The following is a 26,670-nucleotide window of genomic DNA, read 5'->3' as shown; positions in this document are numbered from 1 at the left end:
GCACGCAGAACAGCAGAGGACTCCAAAGCAGTAGGAGAGGCCGCAGAAGTCGCAGGAGAAACAGCCACGACCAATGTTGTCGTAGTGTCAGCAAGACAGGCAACAGCGATCTCTATAGGCACATGTTCACGGGTTGTGTTCAAGGCTGCCAGAATGACACGATCAGGTGAAAAGCGGACCAGGCAGGAGGTGATGGCAATGCCTCGAAGTGCTTGACCCCAAATGAAGGGAGATGAAGTGCCTTTACCAAACTTCTCTCCCTCCCCTTCCCCCACCCGTCACCATGCAGGTAGAGCCTGTGTGGATGGCCCTGTGCGGGGCTCTGTCCTCCCAGTGCACAGCGGGTCCGAGGGATGACTCCCTGCTGTGTGCGCTGACTCCTCTGCTCGAGGCGGCCCTGGGGCATTCTCGTGGTCAGGTGCATGACCGTGCCGTCCACCTGTGGCAGTCGTTGTTTGCTCGCTGCCCTGGCCTCCACGTGCCGCCCAGGCTCAGGTCTGCTCCCATAGATTTGTGTCTTTTTGGGCACGTTGGTTTGAGGTCATCACAAATCGTAGCATCGAAAAACACAGATGGACAGATGAAACGAGATGACAGACAAGCGCTAACTACTGACAAAGGTTTATTTTCAGTGACCCGTGTTCTGAAAACTCATCGCGGTAACTTCGGCGTCGTCTTTTGCGGAGCGATCACGAAGCTGCTACTGTTGGTAGTGTGCATCATCTGCAGAACATGTTGCACGTCTTCTTCATCACAGTTGTTACACATTTACATTTCACCTTCATGGGAAGCTCAACTCCTTATCTGGCAAGTTCACGGCTATGGTGCTGCATTCAGCAATGAAAGAATGCATCTGCATGACAGGTGATAGTTTGAAAACTATGCTCACTGAGGGATAAAACAGGAATTGCTGGAAGCAAAAGCTGTTCATTCATAACTGGGTTGATGAGAAAAATTTACTTCCATCAATGCTTCTAACCACGGTCAGTCTCAACCAGCTGAATGATATCTGACCGTTGGCAGCGTTTCTTTTTCTTTCTCACCTTTGACATTTAGCCATTACAGGTAGGGATGTGCAAATACAGTGGAATCTCGATGATACGAATCTCACGGGGTCATGAAAAATATTTGCATTAGCCGAAATTCGTATCATCGAAACACAATTAAAACTAGCTAAATTAAGGGGGGACGCGGGGATTAGATCGTGAAAATCGCGAGAAAAATAGATTTTTGAAAACCACGCGTTTGGGTATCTGCAACGCCTAATCTACGCTGCATCAAAATGGTTTGGCTGAAAACGCACTAAAAGTGCCCGAAAAAGTTTAATTCGTCAGTGCGCAGGGCGAGAAAACAGCTTTAAATCGCACAAAATCACCGCAGTTCACGGAGCCATATCTCGTATTTCCCGCCACCGAGCGCCGCCATCTTGGTATCGTTCGAAAGCTCAAAGTTTTGCCGTTCCGCTTCTCAATTCATCCGTCGTCGCCATCTCGTAACAAACGCACAAACACAAAAGAAGCGCGGGTCTGTGATAGGTAGTCACACGGGCCCTCCGATGAAAGCGGGCCTCCGATTGGCTGCCGTGCTGAAAGGCGTCTCTCCAGTGGTTGCTGCTCTGGCAGGGGCAAGATGGCAACCGTAGTTGTCTGCTTCGTAAACCACGCCGGCGTCTTCACTTGACACACAGAATTCGGATTACTGAGAGCTCCCAGGTTAGTGATGGAGCGACGATGGCGAATAAACTTTGGAAGAAGCACGCCTTCGGAACACGGAAGCACTCCTACGGCAAGAAAAATGCGGCGATTAGCGGGAGACGCGGAGGAGCACTGGACTGAACGAGCGCAACCTTGCACCGTAGATTACGTGCCGTGCTATCTTGCACCGTTTGACTCCAGCAGCGAAACCGACAGTCGCCCTGTGCCATTGGCACCGATAACGCAGCCGACGGAAGACGCGCCAACGGAGGCTCCCGCGCCTCGGCGTACGGCCACGCGAATGAGCCGAGATCGTATCTCGGTAGACATAGCTGACTGCGACTAGGCAAAATGGCGCAAACTCAAAGAACGCGGCCCGAAGCACGGCAGCCACTCCGTCCGATGGCACTCGGAAAAGGAGGAAAAGCACAAAAGCAACAAAAGCACCACCGCTTCAAACTCTTCACGCCCAGTCGCGGCCTCCGCGCTGTCCGGCGTCGCGTCCGCGCCTCCGCACCAAAAGAGAAAGGGAGAAAGCGCATGACTGCGCACTGTTCTCTTTCGCGGCAGTCGGTGGGGCGGCGTTTATTCGTATCAACCGACGCGGGTCGAAAATCTATCCGTAACAACCGTTTTCTAACACGTTGCAAAGTAATGAGGCTCGGCCGGAACCGCAGAAAAATTCGTATCATCCGGAAACTTGTATTAGCCGTGATCGTATCATCGAGATTCCACTGTACTCGAATACAGTAGAACTCCGCTGATCCGTTTTTCACGAGACCGTAAAAAAAAAAAAACGCAAGAGCCGGGAAACGCAAGAGCAGAGAAACAGGAAATATTGAGAAATGAGTGTGGTGGTGAGCTGCACACAATTTTATTTGAATTCTTATGTTTAAAAGAAAAATCGTGGTTTCGCCTGAAAGCCAAAGCATCGATTGTGATAGCAAATTACAGTAGAGCCCCGCTGTTACGTTCCTGGGTGCTGTGTTTTCCCGGCTGTTATGTCGTTTTCGGCCGGTCCCGGCACAGCTCTCATAAAACCCAATGCATCGGTAACCCTGATGTTACGTCACAACTGTGGGACCGTTCCCACATCATACGATGCGAACTGCCACCCCGAGCGGCCATTTTGACTTTTCATGTCGCTTGGCTTGGTTGCTTGACAATGGCGTTGGCCGGCCAAAGTGCCGGGGGCGACACTTATGACGTATTTTCAGTTTCCGTCAACAAAAGCATGGCCTTTGAGATCTGTATTTGCTATCTAAAGATAGTGTCTATGATGCGTTGCGGCCCTAAAATTGGTTTTGGCTCATAGATGTTTCGTATAAAGTCCAAGGGCGATGCTGTATGTGCGAGTGAAAGCGTGCGAGGGGAGCCGACGACCGCGTCTAAATCTCGTGCGCAAAAGAATGCAGAGAGGAAGCGCGCCTTCTTCCGTTGCGCTCGAGGCACCAGCGAGGGGGGAGGGATAGCGGGCAGCGTTGTGCTCTGGCATCAACTGCGTACTGCATGGCAGCCGTATCTTGAAAGCGATCTGTGTTGGGGGCAGATCTACGCAGTGTAGGTGCGTCGGCAGCTCGTAGCTTTGTGCAGGCTGTGTGTTCTCGGCGTTCAGTTTGCGTTGAAGCGATAGACAACAGCACGAAGGTCACTTCGGTTGCTTATGCAGCGGCACTTAAATTCATCACCCCAGCGTTTGACAGCGTGTGTCTGCGCTCATCGAGTGTGATGTGTTCATGTTTGCCTGTGGATGCTGACACCATGCTTGTTAATATAGTTAATAAGCGAATGTTTACACGTTTATACGGACGATAAAACTACTATTTTTACTTTGTATAGCTCTCTACTAATTTGCTATCGCAATCGATACTTCGGCTGTTGGGCAAAACTATGGCTTTTTTTCACACGTAAGAATTAAAATAATATTGTGTGCAGTTCAACACTACTCCCATTTCTCAATTTTTCCTGTTTCCCGGCTCTTGCGTTTCCCGGCTCTTACGGGTTTTTTTTACGGTCCCGTGAAAAACATATCAGCGGGGTTCTACATTAGTAGACAGCTGTACAAAGTAAGGATACTTGTTTTATCGTTCCTATAAACTTGTAAACATTCGCTTGTTATTAACTAGCATGGTGTCAGCACACACAGGTAAACATGAACACAACACACTCGATGAGCGCGGTCACTCGCTATCAAAACGCTGTTGTGAGGAAGCGCCGCAGCAGCAGCGAGCAAAGTGCCCTTCGTGCTGTCTATCGCTTCAACACAGACTGAGCGCCGAGAACACACAGCACGCACAAAGCTACAAGCTGCCGAAGCACCTGCACTGCCTAGACTCTGCGCCCAACGGAGATCGCTTTGGAGATATGGCCGGCGCGACCGCATGTGGCGGCGCAGTACGGAGTCAATGCCAGAGTACAACGCTTTCAAGATACGGCGCCGGAGTAACCCCCCTTCCCCGTGCCTTGTGAGCGACAGAAGAAGCGCGCTTCCGGCTCGCCTTTCTGCTTCTCGCGTGCGATATTGAGCCGCAATCGTCGGCCGACCCTCGCACACCTTCACTCGCACATACAGTCAGTTGAACCCACTTATAACAGTATTCAAGTGCCACGAAAATTCCATTGTTATAACCGGGTTGCATGAAAAAAAATAAAAATAGACTGGCACAGCTGTTCTGAGAAAACTATAATGGAGGGGAGGCCATTATCTCTCCCCACCACCTTCCTCCATCTGGCTGCTGATTGTGTTGACTATAACTGTGTAACTCTGCTTCCTGCGTGCTCTGATCCCGTGTAACAAGTTGCGTCTGTCGGCATTCAAGAATGGCACTGCTACAGTAAAACTTCGTTAATTTGGATTTCATGGGACTGAAAAAATGTCTGAATTAACTGAAAGTCTAATTATCGAGGATATCAAGAGAACAACAAACAAATGCTTTGTACTTCAACACGCTTTTATTTACTGAATGAATTAGCAGAATCCTGTTTCTATTTTGCACAAAAGCAGTGCGGAAACTGTAGTTCTCGTCATCTCGTGACTGATTAGCGTTCGCAGCGGCGAAGGCCTTCCGACTTCTGTCATAGCGCGGCCGCAGCACGCGTCTTCATCCGAGACACGCTTTTCACTACCGTGCGCACATCCTGATTATTTTTTTGCCCATGTCGCCAGGTTGCCGCCCATAGCGAGGTAGATAGTGCTTCTCATCCTCGACAGTTTTGTACCGAGTCATGGCGACCTTGTGGTTCTGAAGCTGTGCGGCCAACGCACGCACCGAGTCAAAACTAAACTACCGTTTGCTGCAACTGTGGATGAAACCACGGTCACTATCGACACAATCATGGATGACGACTACTCAATTATTAAGGCACGTGGCCAACGCGGGTACCGAGTCAAAACGAAACTACTGTTTGCCGCTACCGCTACGGACGAAATCGCGGCCGCTGTCAACGCGATCATGGATGGTGACTAAGCAGCAATGAAGGCACGCGGCCAAAACAGTGCTATGCGCAGCGGTAAACGCAAGAATTAAGGCTTTGAAGGCACAAATAGGCACAAAGCATTCCAGCGTTGCTGTCATTCCAGTACGATTTTCACTGATGACTATGGCAATGCGAACTCCGTCGCGTCGTTTCGGTGGACACTAACACTGTTTTGACTCTATTGCATCGCACATTTGCAGCGCTCCGCCAGGCCCAGCGCTATCAGCGTAGTTGGTGCAGTCGATTCGTGTTTCAGAGGGTGGCACGGCGTAGGAGCTATGGGCGGAGCACATTCGTGCTCGGAGGGGTGGAAGGGCAACGGGACAGATGCGTGCAAGGCTGGCGATGTGGAGGACTGAAAACAGCGTGTGGCGGCGTGCAACGCCTCTAATTTTTTTTTGCTTTTCAAGGAGTTCGCATTCCATTCTCTTTTGGCACGGACACCCAATAGCCAGGCTTCATCGTTATAACCGATAATGTGGCATGGGGCATTGTAGTAAGCGGGTAGTAAGCATTGTAGTAATACAGAACAGCTATGGTGCCAAAACCAATTTTAGGGCCCCAAAAGAGAAATTCCTCACTACCTTCAGGGCTGCCAAATGTAGAAAATGCAACTTTCTGAAATGTACAGTATAGACCACTTATAATGTAACCACTTATAGTGCAGGACCGGATATAGTGCGGTCTTTTCAGACTCCCGTAAATTTTCCCATAGCATTCCATGTATACACATATCGCTTATAGTGCAGTTGCGGGAAACGAAATACTGGTTACAGTGCGGCTGCCTGGGAGTACGGAAGTCAGTGGAGACCGCGAATGCTCCCCTCAAACGGGCACTCCAAGGAGTGCTCGAGGAAGAAAGAGAGATAAAGTGGAGGAGAAGGGCACGTGGTGCGAACGAACAGCCAGTGAGGCTGAAGCCAGAATCTTGAGTGCGAGTCGTGAAATATTACAGCGCATAGCGAGCGAGGGCCACGAAACTGCCAAGGCCGGACAACGCTCGCTTCACGATAATGGCAGTAAACGAAACTTCAGGGAGCGGGTGGCGCCGGCACGGCACGTTGAAGGGCGCACGTGGAGACCGTGGAATGTGAGGGAGGAGGGCGGCAGGGAAGCGGATTTCGCCTCGGCAACTCCGCCGCTTCGGTGGCTCCCCTCGCCTTCCCTCGTAGCACCCTCACTTTCGACTGTCACCGTGCGCGCCCGCCACTGCTCCAGCCGGCCCGGCGCCAGCTCCCCAAAGTTTCGTTTTCTGCCGTTATCGGGAAGCGGGCGTTTGCCGGCGTGGGCAGTTTCGTTGGCCGGCCTGGAACAGCGCCTCTGCTTCCCTCTGCGCCGTAGTTGCAGCGTGCAAGGTCAACATGTGACTAGAAAGTAGAGGAAGCATAAAGGAGAAAGCAGGGTTCACTGCCATTTTCTACGCGTGGCTATGGTAGCGTGGCTGAGACGTCGGCACGTACACGCATGTTCCGGCGCAATGCAGAATCAGCGACCTTGCCATTTGAGAGAGGGTGAAATTTCCGCCACATTTTTTAAGCTTTTACTCTATGGCGGTACCGGAGCTAGCCGGTCGGAGGCACCGCTGCGCGATTTGGTTCGAATTAACGAGATTCGACTGTAAGTTGAATGGAAACGTTCTAACGTGATATTAAATTGAGATTTTAAAGGTGAATACCGTATAGACTCGTATAAGAGCTGCACATTTTTTCAGTTGAAGTGCGGCCCTTACAAGGGACCTACCCTTTTGGTCAAAATGATGTCGGCGCAGCCTTGACTTGGGCACACATGGGATCCCTGGATCTACCATTGCATCAGAGGTGTCTCGCCATTCAGTAGCGGCACACGAATGTATGTGGCATCGGGGCACTGAATGCGATTGCTTCTCCGTTTGAGTTTTTTTTTTTTTCTCTAAATTTTTGGCTGCCAAGTTGGGGAGGCAGCCCTTACACGGGTGTGGCCCTTACTCGAGTCTATGGGGTACCAGTACAGTTGTATGTCGGGTGTTGATACAATTTTCATTCAGTGTAGCCATACATTTTGATATGTATTCTTGATGTAGCTTTACACTGTCCAGAAATCGTTTCGCAAAATTGGTAATTTGATATTACTAGTTTCAAGTACTATTCAGGCTTGACTATATTGTGACCCTTGATGCTGGTGCAGGGAATTGCTACGCAAGGTGAAACCCTCCCTGGTGCCCGATGTGGAGCCTGAAGCATTAGCGATCTGCGAGCCAGCGTCCTTCTCCCAGGTGCTTGCTCCCTTCCTAGTCTCACCCAACTTTCATTGTGGAGAGGTGGTTTCCTGTTCACAACTTCCTGCAAATTGCAGTTGAAAATTATTACAATAAAGTTGCTTCAGACATTGAAATATCTGCAAGATGCATACAAAACAGCACGTCCATATCTCACACCACATGTTCTGGACGCCATGAATAGCAGCCTATCTTGTTTTTTGTGCTAGTTGATGTGTTAGGACGTGAAGTTTTCTTAAAACTATGCATAATATTGCGATCGTCAACAGTTGTTTTTGAAGTGCCAGCCACCATAGCAACAGCCTCGGCGCAGAGTTGCCAGCAGGGGACTGCAGTAAGCTGTTTGCATGGTTGCCCCAAGAAGACCCAGTTTGGCGCGGTGTCAAGCGGCACGTCATTGCAGGAAGCTTGTTGCTAGAACGTAGGTTCCTTATAAAAGAAAGTGTACTTTTGCACTTTCCGCAAGTGTCCAAAAGAGGTGGCGTGCAGTGCCACAGGCACACATCACCGCAGCAAAGTATTGTATGCGCTTCGTCTTGACACAATTTGCCCAAATTTCATCTGTTGTATCCAATGGTCCGTCATTACCAGGTCTGTGAAAACCAGAATTTATTGCATGAATAATATAGGTACATCAAACTGAGAAGAATGGCCTGCTGCATGCAAAAGTATGTTGTATGCAGATCCATTGTAATGGGCATGGAGTGTTGTGCCACCTGTGGCAGAGACATTTTTCAAGGCATGTAAGGCAGACATCAGTCCAGAGGAGAAGTGCAGTGATGGCCATGTTTTGGCATGATTTTAAAACTTTAGCACTTGAAACTTGCTTGACTTAAGCTTGCGGGTAGATGGAAAGCATCAAGCTGAATTTGCGCAACGCAATATAAACTGTCAGTGTCACACAATTAATGTCGCACTTCCCAGCATTGCGACGATGCACAATGGGTGAACACAAAACACTCTCGCGTCCCAAACCACCGCAGAATTTTAAGTAGACTGAAGCACAATAGTGAGTCAGAGCCTGTAAACAAATTTTCTATGCAGCTAGAGTTTTAAGAAATGATGAACTTGCATTTTTGCCTGAAAGTATCTGAACGTCTTAAAATAAACTGACTCTTAGAGATATGAACCTGTTGCCTTTTTTTTTTTTTTTTTTTTTTGCAAGGAAAAAACCAACTTTTCCGAGATTTGTCAAAATCTGGCTCTTATGTCAAGGTTTTATGCAAATCCCACAACTATTCGAACTATTCGCTTCACCGTTGCTTTGCACCAAACATGATATTTACATAAGCCGAGTAATAAGGTGATAGCGAGCTCAGTGTCAAACCGCTGTTTTATTTTCTCTCAAGAGCCTTTGGTGTGGTAACGGTATGTAGTACGCTGTTGCACATTACTCTTATGCTGTATCTAAGAGCTGAAAAGGATAGCTTCGGTGTTGCGTACATTGACAGTGAAGCAGAGACCAGTGCTCTAGAGCGGTGCACTAATGTGCTCTGTTGTCGCAGGATTCCCTGGTGCCAGACGCTTGTCTTCCGACAACACCGCAAAAGAAAGAAGCGCTTTCATTCAGCCCTCTGGTTTCATCCAAGAACCGCTGGACACCTCCATCTGGCAGCGCTGGCTCAACGACACGCCCCACAGTTGTGCGGATTCGGACACCCCAGAGGGCCACGCAGTCCCCACGCAAAAGGCGCTCCCTCTATGACTTCCGAGCTGATGTACGTTGTGAGCTTTACAGCGGTGGGTCCATAATATTAGTTGATGGGTAAAGCAGCCTGACATCTATTCCACATTGACGCTCAAATGCTGTTCTCCATAAAATGAACTAATCTCGTTGGTGCTACATGCATCTTGTTTATTTATTTCCGATACATCAAAGGCCCCCCGAAGGGTTTTTGTGTGATGCAAATCTCATAGACGCAATTTGTTTTCTTCGGAAACTATTCAAGCTGTTTTTATGATGCTATCATGCATTGTTACATACGGTCCACAGAGATGTTAGTGTCAGCTGGGGTTGTGCGAATACCGAATAGTGGATTTTGAATCAAATATCAAATCTAATATCAAATATCAAGGTAATTCTCACAAAATTTAATGCTTACAAAATTATGGCCTGATAATACGGTGCTGCACATGCTCGGGAGTCTCCTAGCGTTTCATAACAAGGATGCACCAAGCTGTTGAGTAACTTAGGTGCATAGAAAATCAAGATATAGAGTACGGTCTACTCTTATTAAAGGGGACGCCAAATTAGTATGCCAGCACTGATTACAGCTCACTTCTATAAATGAAAGTCTGGGAAATGTATTTTTTTGTCAATAGAATTTCTCTTGAATAGAAGCAAGTATTTCTTTTTCATCTGAAACTAATGATTTAGTGACGTTCTGTTGTACTGAATACCACTGAGGTTCTCAGTTTAATAGTGGACGTGTGTTTTGCGGCAATGTTTTATTGCATAGAAAGTCTTGCCTTCCAGTTTTTCTCCAGAATACAGAAGGGCTAATCCAACTTTACTACAGGTTATCGTAAGGCCAATCTGCGTGGCAGACGAAAGGTTACGTGATCACATGACTTTAGTAGCTGGCGCTGGCAGTAAAGAGCAGGTGCCGTCTGCACCGTTTCATTGTCGGGCTTGCCGCGATTTGTCACCTGTCAAGGATTCTAAAGTCTGCAGTGCATGAAACCAGGTCATGACACGTTCATGCCCACCCTGTAAATCCAAAGCAACCGTATATACTCGTGTAAGGGCCGCACTTCTTTTTTCGAAATTTTTGCTTGGTGCGGCCCTTACACGAATCAGGCCGACGACAGCTCGCCAAAGGTCTATACTGTTTCCGCAGCAGTAGAAGTGTGCAAGAGAGTCACAAATGACATGCCAGGAATGTTTTTATTACGATTCCATGTCCCTATCGCTATCCTCGCCCTCGGAACAGCTTGCCTCGGCGTCTGCATCCCCCCAGAGACGATCATCCTCAGTACCGTCCATGCTGTTCGAAATTCCAGTCACCTTGAAGCTTTTCGCAACTGTTTCCAATGACACGGCACGCCACGCACTCAAAATCCACGCACACACTTGTTGGAGTGATGCCCGCTTCAGCCGTCCCGTAGGGGTCTTCTCATGGTGGCCTCCAGCCATCCATTCCTAGTAGCATCGGCGAAATTCCGTTTTGAAAGGACGGTTAATGCAGACGTCAATCAGCTGCAGCACACTCATTAGCCCTCCAGGAATAACGGCCAAGTCCGTGCGAGTCGTGGCTAGTCAGTCCTTGACGCGGTCAGTCAACTGGCCCAGTTCAGTCCTGCGGCGGATAGAGAGCTGGTTCCGGTTCATAAACCGCGTAGCCCACCCCCGACTTGCCTTGAATTGTGCCTTGGGTATTTCCATGTGGCGAGCGATGTTCAGGGCTTTCACGCGTACCATGTCAGTTGATACAGCGTAGCCGTCATTCCGAGTGTCGATGACATATTTGACGAGTTCGCCTTCGAGTTCGGGTATTTGCACTTCTTGCCGCAAAACGCCTTTCGGCTCCTGTTGGTAGCGGCGAGGGCATCTTTCTGCTTTATCCAGTAACGCACGCGCTTCTCGTCTACGTCGTACTTGCGTCCAGCTTCTCGCTTGCCGTGCTCCTCGGCATATTCAGTCACTTGCAGTTTAAATGAAGCAGTGAACGATCTCAAATGCCGGCCCATCTTCCGTCACCTGCGCTGGCTCAAACAGGGCTCACTACTACTGACAGAGTGACACCAGTTCGCCGGCGACACGATGCAAATGATGCACCACACAAAGCAATCATGGCGCCGTACGCCAACACTCAACCAAGTAGCCATTGGCTCAACCTAGGAGGCATTGGCTCAACCTAGGAGGCATTGGCTCAACCTAGGAGGCATTGGCTCAACCAGCTCAACAGCTTGACCGGCGGAAGCGGAAAACTGGCAGCACCATCTAGTTTCGATTGAACTAACTACACCGTTCTGGCGGGACTTTTCGAACTTTTTTTTTTTAATTTCTCCTTTCAAAGTAGGGGTGCGGCCCTTACACGAGTATATACGGTAGTCTTGTGACAGATTGCTCGAAGCTACAAAAAGAGGCCAACATGCATCTACGAACGATGTCGGCAACAAGGGACAGCTGTTCCATGTGTCGCAAAGATGGTGGCCATGAACAACTTTGTTGCCATCCTGTGCACTCGCTTTCATTTAGGAGATGGTTTGTCGGCTTTCCGAGTGTGGCGCGGCTGTTGCGAACAGACCTGCGTTGATTAGGCACCAAACCATAACTTTAGTCAACAACGCCTAGTGCAGAAGCACCGATTAGGCCTTTCTGCACTGTGTGACCGTGTCAGAAATTTGACGCCGGCTGATATGGTAACTGCACTGCTTACAGTCCGTAAGCCATCGCACTGCTTGCTGCTGAATGGTTACCGCTAGTATGTTTTTACGGGTGGATTATCATGTTATTGGTTCCGTGGTCGGGCATGCGGGCTAGATTGACGGCTGTTGAAGTGTCATGAAGTTTGTCACCGTGTATCCAACACGATCTGCGTGTCTATAGGTGGTAGGGGCGAATACCAAATAGTAAGTCTCGAATCAAATACGGAATCTAATCAAGAAAAAAAGGCTGAATATCAAATACAGTAAAATCTCAGTGATACGAATCTCGCGGGGTCCCGTGAAATATTCGTATCACCCGAAATTCGTATCATCAAAACATACTGTTACGTTTGGCCGAGTTGGGTTCCAAGCCGGGAGGAGGAATGTACTTTTAATGCGGCATGCTTGCCGACAGTAGGTGTACAAAAGAAGCGCCCACGGCGTGATCCGCAGTCCTTTATAAAGGAACGCTGTGATCAAAGGGCGAGGGAAAACCTATCAGCGCACATGCGCGAAACAGATTATCGTCCGGAACAGATGACCCTGACTTGGGCGCCGGCTGATAAGCGGTGCGCAAACGCAACAATACACAATATCAAGCAGGTGAGGGAGAAGGGCGGCAGGGAAGCGGACTTGGCCTCGGCAACTCTGTCGCTTCGGTGGCTCCCCTCACCCTCCCTCGTAGCTCCTTCACCTTCGACTGTCTCCGTGCGTGCCGGCCGCTCCCGCCGGCCTGGTGCCAGCTTAGCCCACTCCCTGAAGTTTTGTTTTCTGCCGTTGAAGCTAGCGTTGGCCGACATAGGCAGTTTCGTTGGCCGGACGGGGCCTCTGCTGTTGCTTCCCTCTGTGCCGCAGCGTTGGCTGAGACGTTGGCACGTACATGTGTGTTCCGGCACCATGCAGAAACGGCGACCTTGCCATTTATTTGAGAGTGACACCGCGGTTCTTCCTTTTTTTTTATCTTTCTTTTTTTTTCTCTCCGCGCGGCATTGAGGGGTCTCGCCTAAGCTTTTGCTCTATGGCAGTGTCGGAGCAATGCCGGTCGGAGGCACCGCCACATGATTTGCGCACTGCTGATAGTATTGTCGGTGCGCGGTATGTTCGAATTAACCATCGCAAAAGCCTTCGTGTTCGAATTACCAGGTGTTCCCCGTGATGCGTTGCCAATCTATAATGTTCCTGCATCTTACGTTTGAATGTGGCGGTCACGTAAATTTAGTGGTGCAGCCAGCTTGTACATTGCAACAAACGACCGATGCATTGCAACAAGCAACTGGCACGTTGCAGATAGGACGCACCCGTGCAGGTGCCGTATCTTGAAAGCGATCTGCGCCGCGCTCAAAGTGCGCACCAGCGCGGACCTTATCGTCAAAATGATCTGCGTTGTTGACAAAGTGTGCCTAGTGCCAGTAGCTTCGTATGCGCTGTGCCTTCGACGTTTAGTTCGCGTTGAAGCAAGAGAGAGCGCAAAGGTCAATTCGCTCGCTGCTGCTGCTGTGCTTCCTCATGCTAGCATTTCGATAGCAAGTGTCCGCACTCATGGAGCGAGATGTGTTAATGTCTACCTGTGCGCGCGTGACATCATGCTTGTTAATTTAGTTAGTAAGCGAATGTTTAAAATTTTATAGGGCCAGTACAACTGCAGTAGAACCTCGTTCATATGTTTTCGAAAAATATGCGAAAAATAAACGTACGATCCGTGAAAATGTACGATCCGAATCCAGTAAAAATTGAAGCTGACAAGCCTATATTGAGGTTCAAGGGCAGAAAACATTTATTTCTTGCAAAACATAGTTACAGTCAAATCTCGTTAATTCGAAACTGATGCTGTGGTCCCGTCAAAGTTATGTGTATTCCAATGGGCGAGAAAACTCGGTAATTCGAACATGAAAGCATTTGCAATGGTTAATTCGAACATAACCGCGCACCGACAATGCTCTCAGCAGCACGCCAAATCATATGGTGGCGCCTCCGATCGGCATTGCTCCGACACCGCCATAAAGCAAAAGCTAAGGAGAGACCCCTCAGCGCCGCGCGGAGAAATAAAAAAGAAAGAAAAAAATACCGCGGCGAAAATTTCACTCTCTCAAATGGCAAGGTCGTCGTTTCTGAGTCGCGCTGGAACACGCGTGTATGTGCCGACGTCTCAGCCAACGCTGCGGCTGCGGCGCAAAAGGAAGCAACGCGGAGGCCCAGTCCATCGAACGAAACTGCCCACGCCGGCCAATGCTCGCTTCAACGGCAAAAAACGAAACTTCGGGGAGCGGGCTAAGCTGGCGTCGGGCCGGCGGGAGCGGCAGCGCCGACACGGCGGCGGGCGCGCACGGAGACAGTCGAAGGTGAGGGAGCTATGAATAAGTTGAGAGTGAGGGCGAGGGGAGCCACCGAAGCGACGGGGTTGCCGAGGCCAAAGCGCTTCCCTGCAGCCCTCCTCCCTCACCTTCGACGGACTCCGCATGCGTCGCCGTGCCGGCGCTGCCCACTCCGTGAAGTTTCGTTCACTGTCGTTGTTGGGATGCGAGAGAGAGAGAGATTGTGGTTGTGAAGAGGAAGAGGCGCTATCGGAATGCGAGCATTGGCCGGCGTGGGCAGTTTCGTGGCCCTCGCTCACCATGTGCTTGCGCGCCGTGATATTTCATGACTTGCATCGTTCGTATGTAACGCTATGGTGCACAAATACGTCAAGAATAAGTCCTTCCTTTAATTCAAACAAATTTTCGGGCCCCTTCGAGTTCGAATTATCGAGATTTGACTGTATTTTCTGCTGGTGCGTCACACCCTCGGACAGGAACAACTCCTTTTGCGCACATTGCAGACCCTTGTCCACATTTTCGTTCTTTCGTGCGAAAGAAGCTTTGTAAGGATTCCAGGCCAGCAAGGGCTTCGGCGAAGTTAGCCGGTGGGCGCAAGCCTTCGTTCTCGCCGCCGTCTTCAGGTGCCTTGTCCGCCACCACCTCCGCTACGATATCGGCGAGTAGTAGCGCCTGCGCGCGACGTCCGCCTGTTTACGCCGCTTAGTAGTTCGCGTTAAAGCGAGGGGCGAGGTAGTGCAAAGGTCAATTCGCTTGCCGCTGCTGCCGCGCTTCGTCACTTCGGGCGACCGAGCAATGCAGAGAAGTCGCGGAGGTGGGGGGGTGGGAATTGAGCACTGCAGAGAAGCCGCGCGGCGGCTGTCTGCCACTTAGCGCTTCACAAACACATGAGAGCGGCCTTTTTGCACACCTGAATGATAATTTTTCGCTGCAGAACGTATCGTACGACCACAGTTTGCCGCAATGCTGAACGTTGCTGCCAAATAATCGTATTTTCTGGGAACGTATTAACTGGAACGTTTAAAACATTCCTCTATGGGGTTATGTTTATTTTTCGCGATTGCGAATGTAGGAGCCGGGTAATCGTATTAAGCAGGAACATATCAGCGAGGTTCTACTTGGCAGCGGCCGCACGAGTGCTGTATCTTGAAAGTTATCTGCGACATTTAAAACGTGCACAGGCCTCATCTTCAAAGCGATCTGCGATGTGGACAAAGTTCAATTAGTGCCAGTAGCTTTGTATGCGCTGTGCTTTCGACGTTTAGTTTGCATTGAAGCGAGAGACGGCACAAAGGTCAATTAGCTCGCTGCTGCTGTCGCTCCTCCTTACTCCAGCATTTTGACAGCGAGTTTCTGCAGTCATTGAGCGAGATGTGTTCATGTTTATCTGTGCATGCATTACACCGTGCTTGTTAATTTAGTTGGTAAGATATATATATAAGTTGCAATCATATTTGCAACTTTATACGGCCTTTCTGGCGAAACTGCGATATTTTTCTTTTTAGGGATTTTACATTCCATTCCCTTTTGGCACGGACACCCAGCAGCCAGTCTTCATCGTTATAACCGTTAATGCAGCATGGGGTGCATTGTAGCAAGCGGGTTATTTCGCCATAGAAAACATACAAAATTTGACGGTAGTAGATGTTTCATTTGCGAATTGAATTATTTGAATGTTCACTATTCGATTCAATTCAATGTTATTCAATATTCGCACACCCCTAGTGTCAACGTGTTTAGTTTGCAAAGTGATTCACTGAGAGCAGGCAGATTTCTGTGAAACTGTTGGTTACCTAACACTGTGTACCCAAGCAAGTAAAGGCCATCCTGTATGCCTAAGCTTATAAATTATTGTGTTAGCAGCAAAATCGGTGGTGTATGCTCTAGAGCACTGCACGGGCCAATTTTTGCCGCCCGGGCCCGGCCCGGGCCCGTTTTTACAATGGGCGGCCCGCCCGATCAAAACTTCTATGGCGAGACCCGGGCCCGGAAATAATCTACGTTACCCGCCCGGCCCGCCACCCCTTTACCTTAAGCCCGAGCCCGACTCGAAACCGGCCCGAACTCGGCCCGAGGCCGAAAAATACATGTTTTTCAGAGTTGAGAAGCCCGAGAATAACTCGCAGAAAGCCTGAGCCCGGCCCGGGCCCGCGTCTAAAAACCCGAGCCTGGCCCGGGCCCGGGTCAAAAAGCACACGCCATGCCCGGCCCGAGCCCGTGAAAAAACTCCTCTACCCGGCCCGGCCCACGGGCCGGGCCGGGCCCGGGCTTTCGGGTAAGCCCGAGCCCGTGCAGTGCTCTAGTATGCGCAGAGTTTTCAGTTAAAGCTCCACCCCTTCTCACCTTCTTTTTTTTTTTTTTTTCTTAGGCTGTTAGCAAGCTTTGACGAGTCATTGTCACTATGGCATAGTAAGGTGGGGTGGGGGAGTGTCTAGTGGGTGAATTTGAGAATGACAGTGAAAGACTTTTACCCACCTTTCACTAGTGTGTGGCTTACGTAACGTCTAGCTTTGGCAAAAGTGACCTGTCTAGTTTAAAGGGACCATAAAGAGCGATACTAAATCAGTTTAGACTGACAAAGCATTCTTTTCAAACGGTGTTCTCGTTAATTTCAGCTTAACAGGTTGATTATTAGATAGGAAAGTGAAGGTCAAAGTTTCTGAATTTCCCGATGAAATCCCAGTGCCGGTATGCAAGTGTGACATTATGGGTTGCAAGGTATCTTCTCATACGTGAGCCACTGTGACTCAGTAAAAGTTAGAACTTGCTGGGTTCAGTCTTTGGAGAATACAATGTACTAGTCCATCTTAACCGATAATACATTAATTAGGCCTGAGCAGATTATGTCAAAATCCACGACATCAAGGCGAGCTAGTGCGGAAACTCCGAGGCAGTGTCGCCACCCATGTTTCACTTGTGATTCCTTTCTGGCTTTTAGAGCGTATTCTTGTGGTTGGTGTAAGAGTGGCGTTTTTGTTAGCACTGTGGCAGCTATCGCAGCTGAGATAATTTTTCTCTTTAAGGGGAACATGGGTTTTTAGACCTAAAAATTACCAAAAAATCTACCTTTGCAAAATTGCACTTTCGGATTCTGCATCTATTGTTCTCTTGATCTACAAAGTTTTTTTATCTCGTATGTCGATATTTAAACCGCAATATATTAGTTTTAAAACTATAGTGTGGGGGATTAGCTTGTTTTCTTCATTTTTGCTAAATACAAATTTTGTACACCCAGCAATACATTCACTGTGATACATCAGTAGCTATCACAGATAGAATATTGATTCTTTTTGCAGCATGAAGCTAGATGTTTGGAGCACGCAACATAGGAAGCACTTTTCACATTTTTTTTTTTTTAAGTTTTTTAAATTTGTCTTTTGGTGTGACCAAATGCATGGTCATGTTCAAAACAATGGAGTTCAGTGTACTATAAATTAAGAAATATTGACCCAATCATAAAACTGCTTCCTATGTTGTGAGTCTTGTGCTTTCTGCTATTCATTCATATGTCATTTGTATATTTTTGTGTGGCGGTTATTTGTCTATTGTAGTAATAACAAAATACATTGTTTTCTTAATTGTGTAATGAAATAATGAACGTACAGAAATAATAACTGCATTCTTAGAATCGGGAGAATAAACTAAACAAGCATGCCAAAATTTATCAAGTTTGGTTCAAAAATAGGTAAAGGATAGCTCTAATCACCATATCCCCCCTAAGTGGACACAATTTTTGCCTGGGGAATATTTCATGCCAGAGCTTTGTTTAAAACTTCCATGTTTATTTCCTTTGTAATGATTTTTCTTTCTTTTTTTTTTTTTTTTGTTAGTGATGTGTTTTTTGCCATATTGGACATTGCACTAACCTGTGTAATTAATGGCAAATCATTTCTTCTAGGAATTTGTCGAGGTGGTCTCTCCTGTCAAAAAGAAGCAAGTGCTGACTGAGCACCAGAAGGAAGTCCGCAAGGAACGGAGGTGAATGGATGCACGGTGACCCTCGTAGTGTCACTTCTGTTGTATCGCGAACGGTTCTCAAATGGTGTTCTGAAATGCAATTTCTGTTATGAAAGGGGTCAGCCTGGCCTTGGCAGCTGCATTCCAGTGGAGGCTAAGCGCAAAAATGCTTGTGTACTTAGAATTGGGTGCAAGAACCCCAGCTTGTCGGAATTAACCGGGAGTCCCTCGCTACGGCGAGCCTCATGATCAATTTGTGGTTTTGGCATGTAAAACCACAGAATTTAAATAATCTTTATTTTTACCTAGGCTAGCTGTTCATTTGGGAAAAACTTAGCAAGTGACTTGCACTCTTTGCGCATCTTGGTAGGGTTCAGTAGCAGCTGCTGGAAAATATTTGTAGGTTTGCTACAGCAGTACACACTAACGATAATGCTGATAAGATTAAACGGTCAGTGTCCTTAATATGCATAGGGCATGGATGGTTGCGTGGCAAAGTGTCGTCTTGACTGATCCCCTCACTGCATGTTCCCAACTTGTGCATTTTAGCCCTCGGGGCAGTTCAGAATCATCCTTCTAAAGCCTCACGGAGTAATTGTTGGTCCATTACCAGACACAGTGGGTATCCACATTGGCCATCGTGCATGCGACACGCGTGCATAGCATTTATCCTACTTTAGTCGACAGTACGCTCGTCTGCCCCACCAACACTTTCGTATTCAGTGAGCCCTAGGCCGTGCCACATGTGTGCCTTGTCTTGTGCACAGGTCCTTGCCCGCCTTGTACAGCAACCTGTCCCAGAGTGGCCTAGACAGCCAGGATTCGGAGACTCCGCAGGAGTCCGAGGACATGGACGATGCGCCTTCCACCTGCACAAAGGTCAGGGCTCCTGGAATCATATTTCTTTCATAGACGCGTGCACAACCTGAGAGCTGGCGATTCTTGCCACAAGTGGGCAACGTTGTGAAATTCAACTTCTCAGAGGGAGAAACATCCAGAGTCTTCCTTACCGTAGTTTCATAAAGAACATACATGTTTGGTGTTTAAAAATATTACACAAGGTTGCATCATTTGTTATGCAGGGTAAATTTTATATAGCAGTACCCCGCTGTTACGTTTCCGGGTGCTGCATTTTCCTGGCTGTTAGGTCGTTTTTAGCCAGTCCTGTCATAGCTCCCATACAACCTGACAACAGCGGGGTTACCATATTGGTAACCCCGCTGTTGCGTCGCAACTGTGGGAACGTTCCCCCATCATGCGTTGCAAACTGCCACCCCGTGCACCGGTCCGATCGGCCATGTTGACTTTCCATGTCGCTTGGCTTGGTGGCTTGACAATGGGATTGGCCATCCAAAGTGCCGAGGGCGACACCTATGACATATTTTTCGCTTCCGCCAGCAAAAGCATTGCCTTCGAGATTCGTATTTGCTATCTGAAGATTAAAGATGGTGTCTATGACGCGTTGGGGCCTTAAAAATGGCGTCACTGCGCGCCGTATGCTGTATGTGCGGATAAAAGCGTGAGACGGGAGCTGATGACCGTGGCTAAATCTCGCACGCGTAAGAAATAAAAGCGGGGAGGAAGCACACCTTCTTTCGTCGCAATCGAGACGCCAAGTGCGGGGGGGGGATAGGCGACGGCGTTGTACTCTGGCTTCAACTGCGTATTGTGCTGTTGCGCGGGCCATATCTTGAAAGCCATCTCCGTTGGGCGCAGAGTCTAGGCAGTGCAGGTGCGTCGGTGGCTCATAGCTTTGTGTGTGCTACGTGTTCTTGGCGCTCAGGTTGCGTTGAAGCGGTAAACAGCATGAAGGTCACATCGCTCGCTGCTGCAGCCGCGCTTCCTCACGCCAGCGTTTTGACAGCGAGTGTCTGCACTCATCGAGTGTGATGTGTTCATGTTTGCCTGTGCGCGCTGACACCATGCTTGTTAATACAGTTAATAAGCGAATGTTTACAAATTTACAAAACTACAGTAACACCTTAATTCAACCCTTGTTAATTCGGAAAATCAGATAATTCGAACTCCTCTGGTCCCAGCCGGCGTATGTGTTGTTCAATGCAATGCAGCCGCGCTTCCTCACGCAAGCGTTTTGACAGCGAGTGTCTGCGCTCATCGAGTGTGATGTGTTCATGTTTGCCTGTGCCTACAGTCGTGAATTCGGACGTATTTGACTGCACATCGGTTAATTTGGACAACTTTCAGAGCTCGGCGAGTGAGAAGCAACCAAATGTGTAACACGAAAAAGCAAAAACACCACTAGCGTCCTACCGAAACGAAGCTGCAGAGTCCACATTGCCATAGTCGTAGCGGAAATCGTACGTGAATGACAGCAACGCTGGAACGCTTCATGCCTATTTGTGCCCTTACCATACCAGGAACTTCATTAAAATGTACTGTCAAAAGAAGTTTTCTTGTATATGGACATATACCTGTAAGTTACATTTGTTATTTTTATATTTTCCAATATATTTATGCGATGATATATAGTCAATAACCGATTTTCCGGACGCCCGATTTTTCGGACATGCCCGATAATTCGGACACCTTCGCGGCACTGCCACGTACCCTATAGAGTCATTGTGTAAGAACCTCTGAAATTTTGGACGCAAGAAACCTTCGCTGTCCGATTTTCTGGACTTTTGCCATGACCATAAGTCCGAAACGGCAATAAACAAAGCCGCCATTTTGCCTCGAACCGGCGCTCTCGCATGCAGATCCGCTGGCAGCCGTACCCACTGCCACGGCAACATTAGGCCCAACTACTTCGACGTTCGCTACCAAGCTTCTTTCTGTTTGGTGCCGTGTTTTTCAATGAAACAATTTGCCGCTGTTAGCAATGGCGCCGACTCTGCCTTTGTTATCCTCGCCAATGCTCAGGAAACACGGCACGTTGCATAATGTCGGTTCCCGAAAGTCAGCTTCGCCTTAATACAAAAATGTTACGCAGTGAAGCATACGTGAAGTATTGCGGTGAAGCATACCAAGAGTGGAAAGGGGCAATTGTCACGGGCCACAGTATGTATTCCTATACACGCGTGCACCCGCCGTCTCCTTACGATACACCTAATAAGTGCACTGACAGGCCTTTAGAGCTATTTCGGACGTGCCTGTGGCGATTTGAGCCCTTGGGGCAGTAAAAGGCATGCATTCGTTTTTTCGGACTGCCCGATTTTTCTGACGTCTTTGTCAACCCTAGGGAGTCCGAAAAATCGGACGTTGACTGTATTGTAAAAATAAACTGCTAAATTTGTACCTAAAAATATTTTGGAAATGATCATAAGTGCGCATCTTTTTTTGACATTTATGCATTCATTTGGATGACCATTGTGTCAGTTGTATGAGGAACTTTTTGAGGAAAACGCTGTTTTATGCATTGAAGCACAAAGTTAATTTTGTGCTTTGAAAATTAATATCTCGAAACTGGTTCAGTCCTGAGAACTCGTTACAAGTGGATCGCCTCGCGAACTCAGTGGCTATAAGTTGTAGATTGAAAGATGTGCCGTAAGTTAATTAAAATTAACTAATTAATTAACTAGTTAATTAAAAAGTTAATTAGCAAAATTATAATTGTTCAATTAGGCATTTTCATTTCTCGTGGAAGTAATGGCCGCCTCATCGAGTAGTGTAGATCAAGGATTATAATTGTGCTATCTGCCACAGGCAATTTTTTAAATTTTGGTGCAGCTAAAATGAAACACCCTGTATAGAGACCATGTATATGAAAGAAACGCAAGTGCCGTGCCTCCGAAAGGCCAGCAAAGGGTCTCCGTCCGATTTTGATGACTTATTGGTGGCTTGTTACACTGTGACACAGTACAGAAACAATAAATTACATTTCAAACGGTGCGTTTTGCACCTTTGCTAACATGCTACCGTGTGACGAGTGTGACCATGCAGGATTGTGGTTAAAACGGCCAAGTGGCTAAAACGGCGAACACGAGGTGCGCTACCTGCCGTGGTTTCTCAGCGGTTATGGTGTTGGGCAGCTGAGCACGAGGTCGCGGGATCGAATCGCGGCCACGGTGGCCGCATTTCGATGAGGGCGAAAGGCAGGAAACACCCGTGTACTTAGATTTAGGCGCACGTTAAAGAACCCCCGGGGCGTCCAAATTAATCCGGAGTCCCCCACTACCGCGTGCCTCGTAATCAGATGGTGGTTTTGGCGCGTAAAACCTCATGATTTAACACGAGGTGTGCTCGATCCAAGGAACCTCCATTACCCATGATTGAGTGTCAAAAAGCACATCACAGTGTGTAGCAGCAACCCGCAAACTGTGGAATAGATCCGCAAGCAGCTTGTAGCCACCGAACCTCCGAAAACGAGCAGCGTGCCTAAGCTTTCACGCTTGAATCTCGGAGGCCGTAACTTACCACTATGCGCATTTCTCCCGTTTGTAGGTAAGGTAGCTGCCGATAGCGTGCACACTGACGTGTACATCGGAGAAAAACAAAAAAAATTTAAATGCGCATCGCAGACGAGCAAAAACGGCACTAGCATGCAACCGAAATGAAGCAGCGCAGTCCACATAGCCATGGTCCTCAGCCTTGCCTCAGCGGTAATCGTACGAAATACTTGACTGACAGCAAGGCCGGAACGCTTCGTGCCTAATTGTGCCCTTAAAGCCTTTGTTCTTGCGTTAATCGCCACGTGTAACACTGCATTGGCAGCTAGCCGCATGCCTTCATAAGTGTGTAGTCACCGTGATCGCGTCGATTGCCACCACAGTTCCTTCCGCAGTGGTTGTGGCAAACAGTAGTTTCGTTTTGACTCGGTGCGCGCATGGCTGCATGCCTTCTGAACCGCGAGGTCGCCGTCCGTGATCGCATCGACAGTGGCTGCGGTTTTGTCCGCAGCGGTTGTGGCACGCAGTAGTTTTGCTTTGGCTCAGTGCAGAGCTGTCGAAGATGAGCACTGGCTACATCGCGATATACGTACGATTTGCTGGCGACCAGCTCACTGACAAAAAAAATCATCGGGATGTGCGCGCGGTAGTGAAAAGCACGTCGCAAATGAACACGGTCGCCGAAGCCGCGTTGCGAAGGATGTCGCGAGGCCTTCGCCGCTACTAGCGCTAATCAGTCATGAGATGACGAGAATTTCAGCTTCTGCACTGCTCTTGTGCAAAATAGAAACGAGATTTGGCGATTCATCCAGTAAATAAAGGCGCGTTGACGTAGTAAGCATTTGTTTTCTTGATACTCTCGATAATTCACCAATTCGGTTCATTGAGCGGGGGGGGGGTCCTTAGGACTTCATGGAGCTTAGCAAGGTTCCCTGGAACGAACATGCTTGAGAACTCCTGGCCTAGACTATGCACGTGATCCCACGTTTCATTGTTGCTGAGATCTGGTCCAAACACTGACAACGAGCTTCACGGAACAGCTTTTCACCAGCTGCCCTGCTGGTGAAACTGGACACTGACATAGTTAAGCCTAAGCCACTAGGCCTAATCGCTGTGGGGCTTGGTCAGTAAATTAAGTTGCAGTTTACATGCGCTCTGCATCACCGCGAATATGCAGCAATGTGACCGGTGCTATCACGCATGCTTGCCACATTTGCTTGGCGAGTACAGTCCAACCTAGTCAAGCCACCGGCCATAATGCGTATAACGCTGTGTCACAGGTGTCACAGGCAGACGCAGAGAACGTGAAGACAGACGGTAGACTATTGCCTAAGCACGTGTACTGCAGCACATAGAGGAAGATACGGTAGCTAGGCTCGAGAGTAGCTAGGCTCAACGAGCGTGCAAGGCAGCCATTTTGAAATGCCGACAGCTAAATGGTAACGCAGATTTAGGGTCGTACTCGATTCTAATGCGCACGCAATTTTTGAACCTGTTTTATTGGGAAAAAAGTGCACGTTATATTCGAGTAAATACGGTATTTGTGGCTTGAGGGGAGCGTTTGCCGTCTAGGTTGACTGCCGAACTTCCAGGCAGCCACACTGTATCCGGTATTTCGTGCCCCGCAACTGCACTCTAAGCGTATCGATACGCATATACATAGAGTGCTATGGGAAAATTAACGGGAGTCTGAAAAGACTGTATTATATCCAATCCTGCACTATAAGCGGTTACGTTATAAGAGGTCTATACTGTATCAAGGTTTGACCTTATTGTCATATTTCTGGTCATGATATGACAATAATTTCTGTTTGTACAGAGTATCTTTGTTATTTTGAATTATTGGATGTTTTGAATTTGTTATGTGTAAGGGTGCATTGAAATTTTGTGTTTCAAATAGCCTGTTATCTCCGTTTCGCCAGATTTTGACTTCAAGTTAACAGGGGTCTGCTGTATTTTTGTGAAGTAATTGGTTGGGGTGTGAAAAGCAGGAAACTGTTCCTTGTAGCAAAAAGGTGCATTGATGGATGTCGGGGCAAGTTCTGCTTTGTGGGCATGTTTTTTGCCTCACATGTGTGCTACAATGTTTCTTACTTGCCTTGAAACGCTGCAGAACCAGGCTGCGCGGTCCGTGCCTGTGATCGTGCTGGATTCCGATAGTGACGAAAATGGGCTGCAGTCAGAGGGACCACCGAGCCGTGAAGTGTGCCACACTCCACCATTGCAGGAGATCCATCCGCCAAACACAGCCAGTGGCGACGTAGTGCCTGAGACCCAACAGGACTCCGCACCCTGGCCAACCTCTGTGGAAACTCCCAAGGCAAGCATGCAACCATTTGCAAGCAACTGATCTCAGAACTGGTTTTGGCACGTAAAACCCCAGAAAGAAGAAAAAGAAACAAACTGATCTAAGGGCACTGCAAAAACAGGAGTACAGCAGGCTTACATTGATTCGACCCTAGTTAATTCAATTTCTTGGCTAATTGTAAGGTACCAGCTAGTGCCCATGCATGTCTATGGGCCCAAACTTTCGTTATATCGATCCTAAAATTGGTTGTCGCCAGGTAATTCGAACTTGGCTGGTCAGCACGCACGCATGCATGTACCTAACAGTGAATGAATGTATTGAAAACACCTATTTTGGGCCTGCCCCAGGAAATTTTAAAGCAGAAATGGTAGCTCACAATTATTAGAGTATTTATTCGATTCTAGTGTGCCACCTTTATTTTTTTTTTTTTTTTTTTACGAAAATTGTGTCTGAAAATTGCCTACACAGTGCAATCTGATACGAAACCAAAACCAAACACGCCTTAGCGGTGTTTGCTACTGCCTACCAACAGAGCCAGTCTTGTCAGTAATCTCCGTTGCCATCACAAGATGGCGACCTTGGATGGCCGCAAATTGAGTTCTTGCGTAGTATGATGACAATGATGCACCGCTTTCAGTCTGATTACGAGACCACTTTCATGTGATAAGTTGTTTTACGTTTTAACACTTTCCTGCCCACAGGAAAAGCAGCAGCTTTTGGGTAGTCTAGTAAAGTACTTTTCCCTATCACAAAGCATGCTTGATGCTAAAGTGTGTGCGCGTATGTGTGTGTGTACACACACAAACACGCATATATATTTGTAGTATCAAATTGCAGAAGGAATTTATTTCATAATGGTACTTTTCCAAACAACATATTTATTAAAAAGATTTTTTTTTTTTTTTAATTTAGGAAAGAAGACAAAGTTGTATAAAAATGTCATTGTTGCTTTGCACAGAAACACCTTTAAAAACTGTCAGAATATAAATTTTCAACGCAAAGGACCTGCGCAATATTCCAGCAAATATTGTCTTTCTATGTAAAACAATTCTTACGATACAAAAAAAAAAATTTTTACCCTAAGGTCTAGCCGTAGAGCAATGCCGAGGTCAACTCCTGGCCTTCTTTTCACCCTAAACTCGACTCGCTGCACGGCCACCGGATAATGATCCCAACCGAAGGTTAACACCCTGCAGATAAGAACTGTGACCTTTAGAACACGCAGGATATCTTTATATCAGTGCATGGCAGCTTTAAAACAGTTCGGAAATCTGACAAACCGAACATGTCTTCCGCGTCAGTGCTGCTTACAAAGTGCAAAAACTCGCGTGCAGATGCATTAGAAAATTAGAATAGGTAGAAATGCGACATTCCCGTGCATGAGTGGTGCACGACGCCATCTTGGCACTTACGAGTGCTCAATGCGCCAACCACACCCCTTCTCCGGAGGCACTTTAAACATTTGTGCATAGAGGAAAAATAAAACGGAGAACCGAAACTGATGAAATATTTCTTAAATAACCTAATACAGTCGAATCTCGTTAATTCGAACGTGCTTAATTCGAACTGCCGGTTTATTCGAACTGGCGCTCTGGTCCCGTCAAAGTTATGTGTATTATAATGGGTGAAAAACGCTCGATAATTCGAATGTGAAAGCATTTGCGACGGTTAATTAGAACATACCGCGGACCGACAATGCTCTCAGCAGCGCGCCAAATAACGCGGCGGCGCCTCCGACCGGCATTGCTCCGACACCGCCATAGAGCAAAAGCTTAGGAGAGACCCCTTCATGCAGTGGCGGAGGCCCAGTCCGGCCAAATAACTGCCCACGCTGGCAAACGCTCGCTTCCTGATAACGGCAGAAAATGAAACTTCAAGGCGCAGGCTAATCTGCGCCGAGCCGGCTGTACCGGCGGCGCCAGCACGGCGGCGGGCGCGCACGGAGACAGTC

General features: G+C 48.0%; 1 protein-coding gene across 5 annotated transcripts in view; it reads left to right on the top strand.

The window, feature by feature from the left end:
* Positions 1-26,670, top strand: part of LOC119441339 (telomere-associated protein RIF1) — a 198,948-nt gene that overhangs the window by 113,149 nt on the left and 59,129 nt on the right. For 4 of the 5 annotated variants that reach the window (XM_037705955.2, XM_037705956.2, XM_049661157.1 and 1 more), the window contains exons 21-26: positions 290-495; positions 7,335-7,422; positions 8,931-9,143; positions 18,007-18,086; positions 18,833-18,944; positions 24,525-24,731. In XM_037705955.2, coding sequence (XP_037561883.1) covers positions 290-495; positions 7,335-7,422; positions 8,931-9,143; positions 18,007-18,086; positions 18,833-18,944; positions 24,525-24,731 — 906 coding nt within the window. The remainder of the gene's footprint in view (positions 1-289; positions 496-7,334; positions 7,423-8,930; positions 9,144-18,006; positions 18,087-18,832; positions 18,945-24,524; positions 24,732-26,670) is intronic. The other variant, XM_049661155.1, reaches the window with a different exon arrangement.

This window comes from Dermacentor silvarum, chromosome 2 (assembly GCF_013339745.2).
Source record: "Dermacentor silvarum isolate Dsil-2018 chromosome 2, BIME_Dsil_1.4, whole genome shotgun sequence".
NCBI lineage: Eukaryota > Metazoa > Arthropoda > Arachnida > Ixodida > Ixodidae > Dermacentor > Dermacentor silvarum.
Note: the sequence above shows the minus strand (reverse complement) of the source record. Positions and strands in the feature narration are given on the sequence as shown.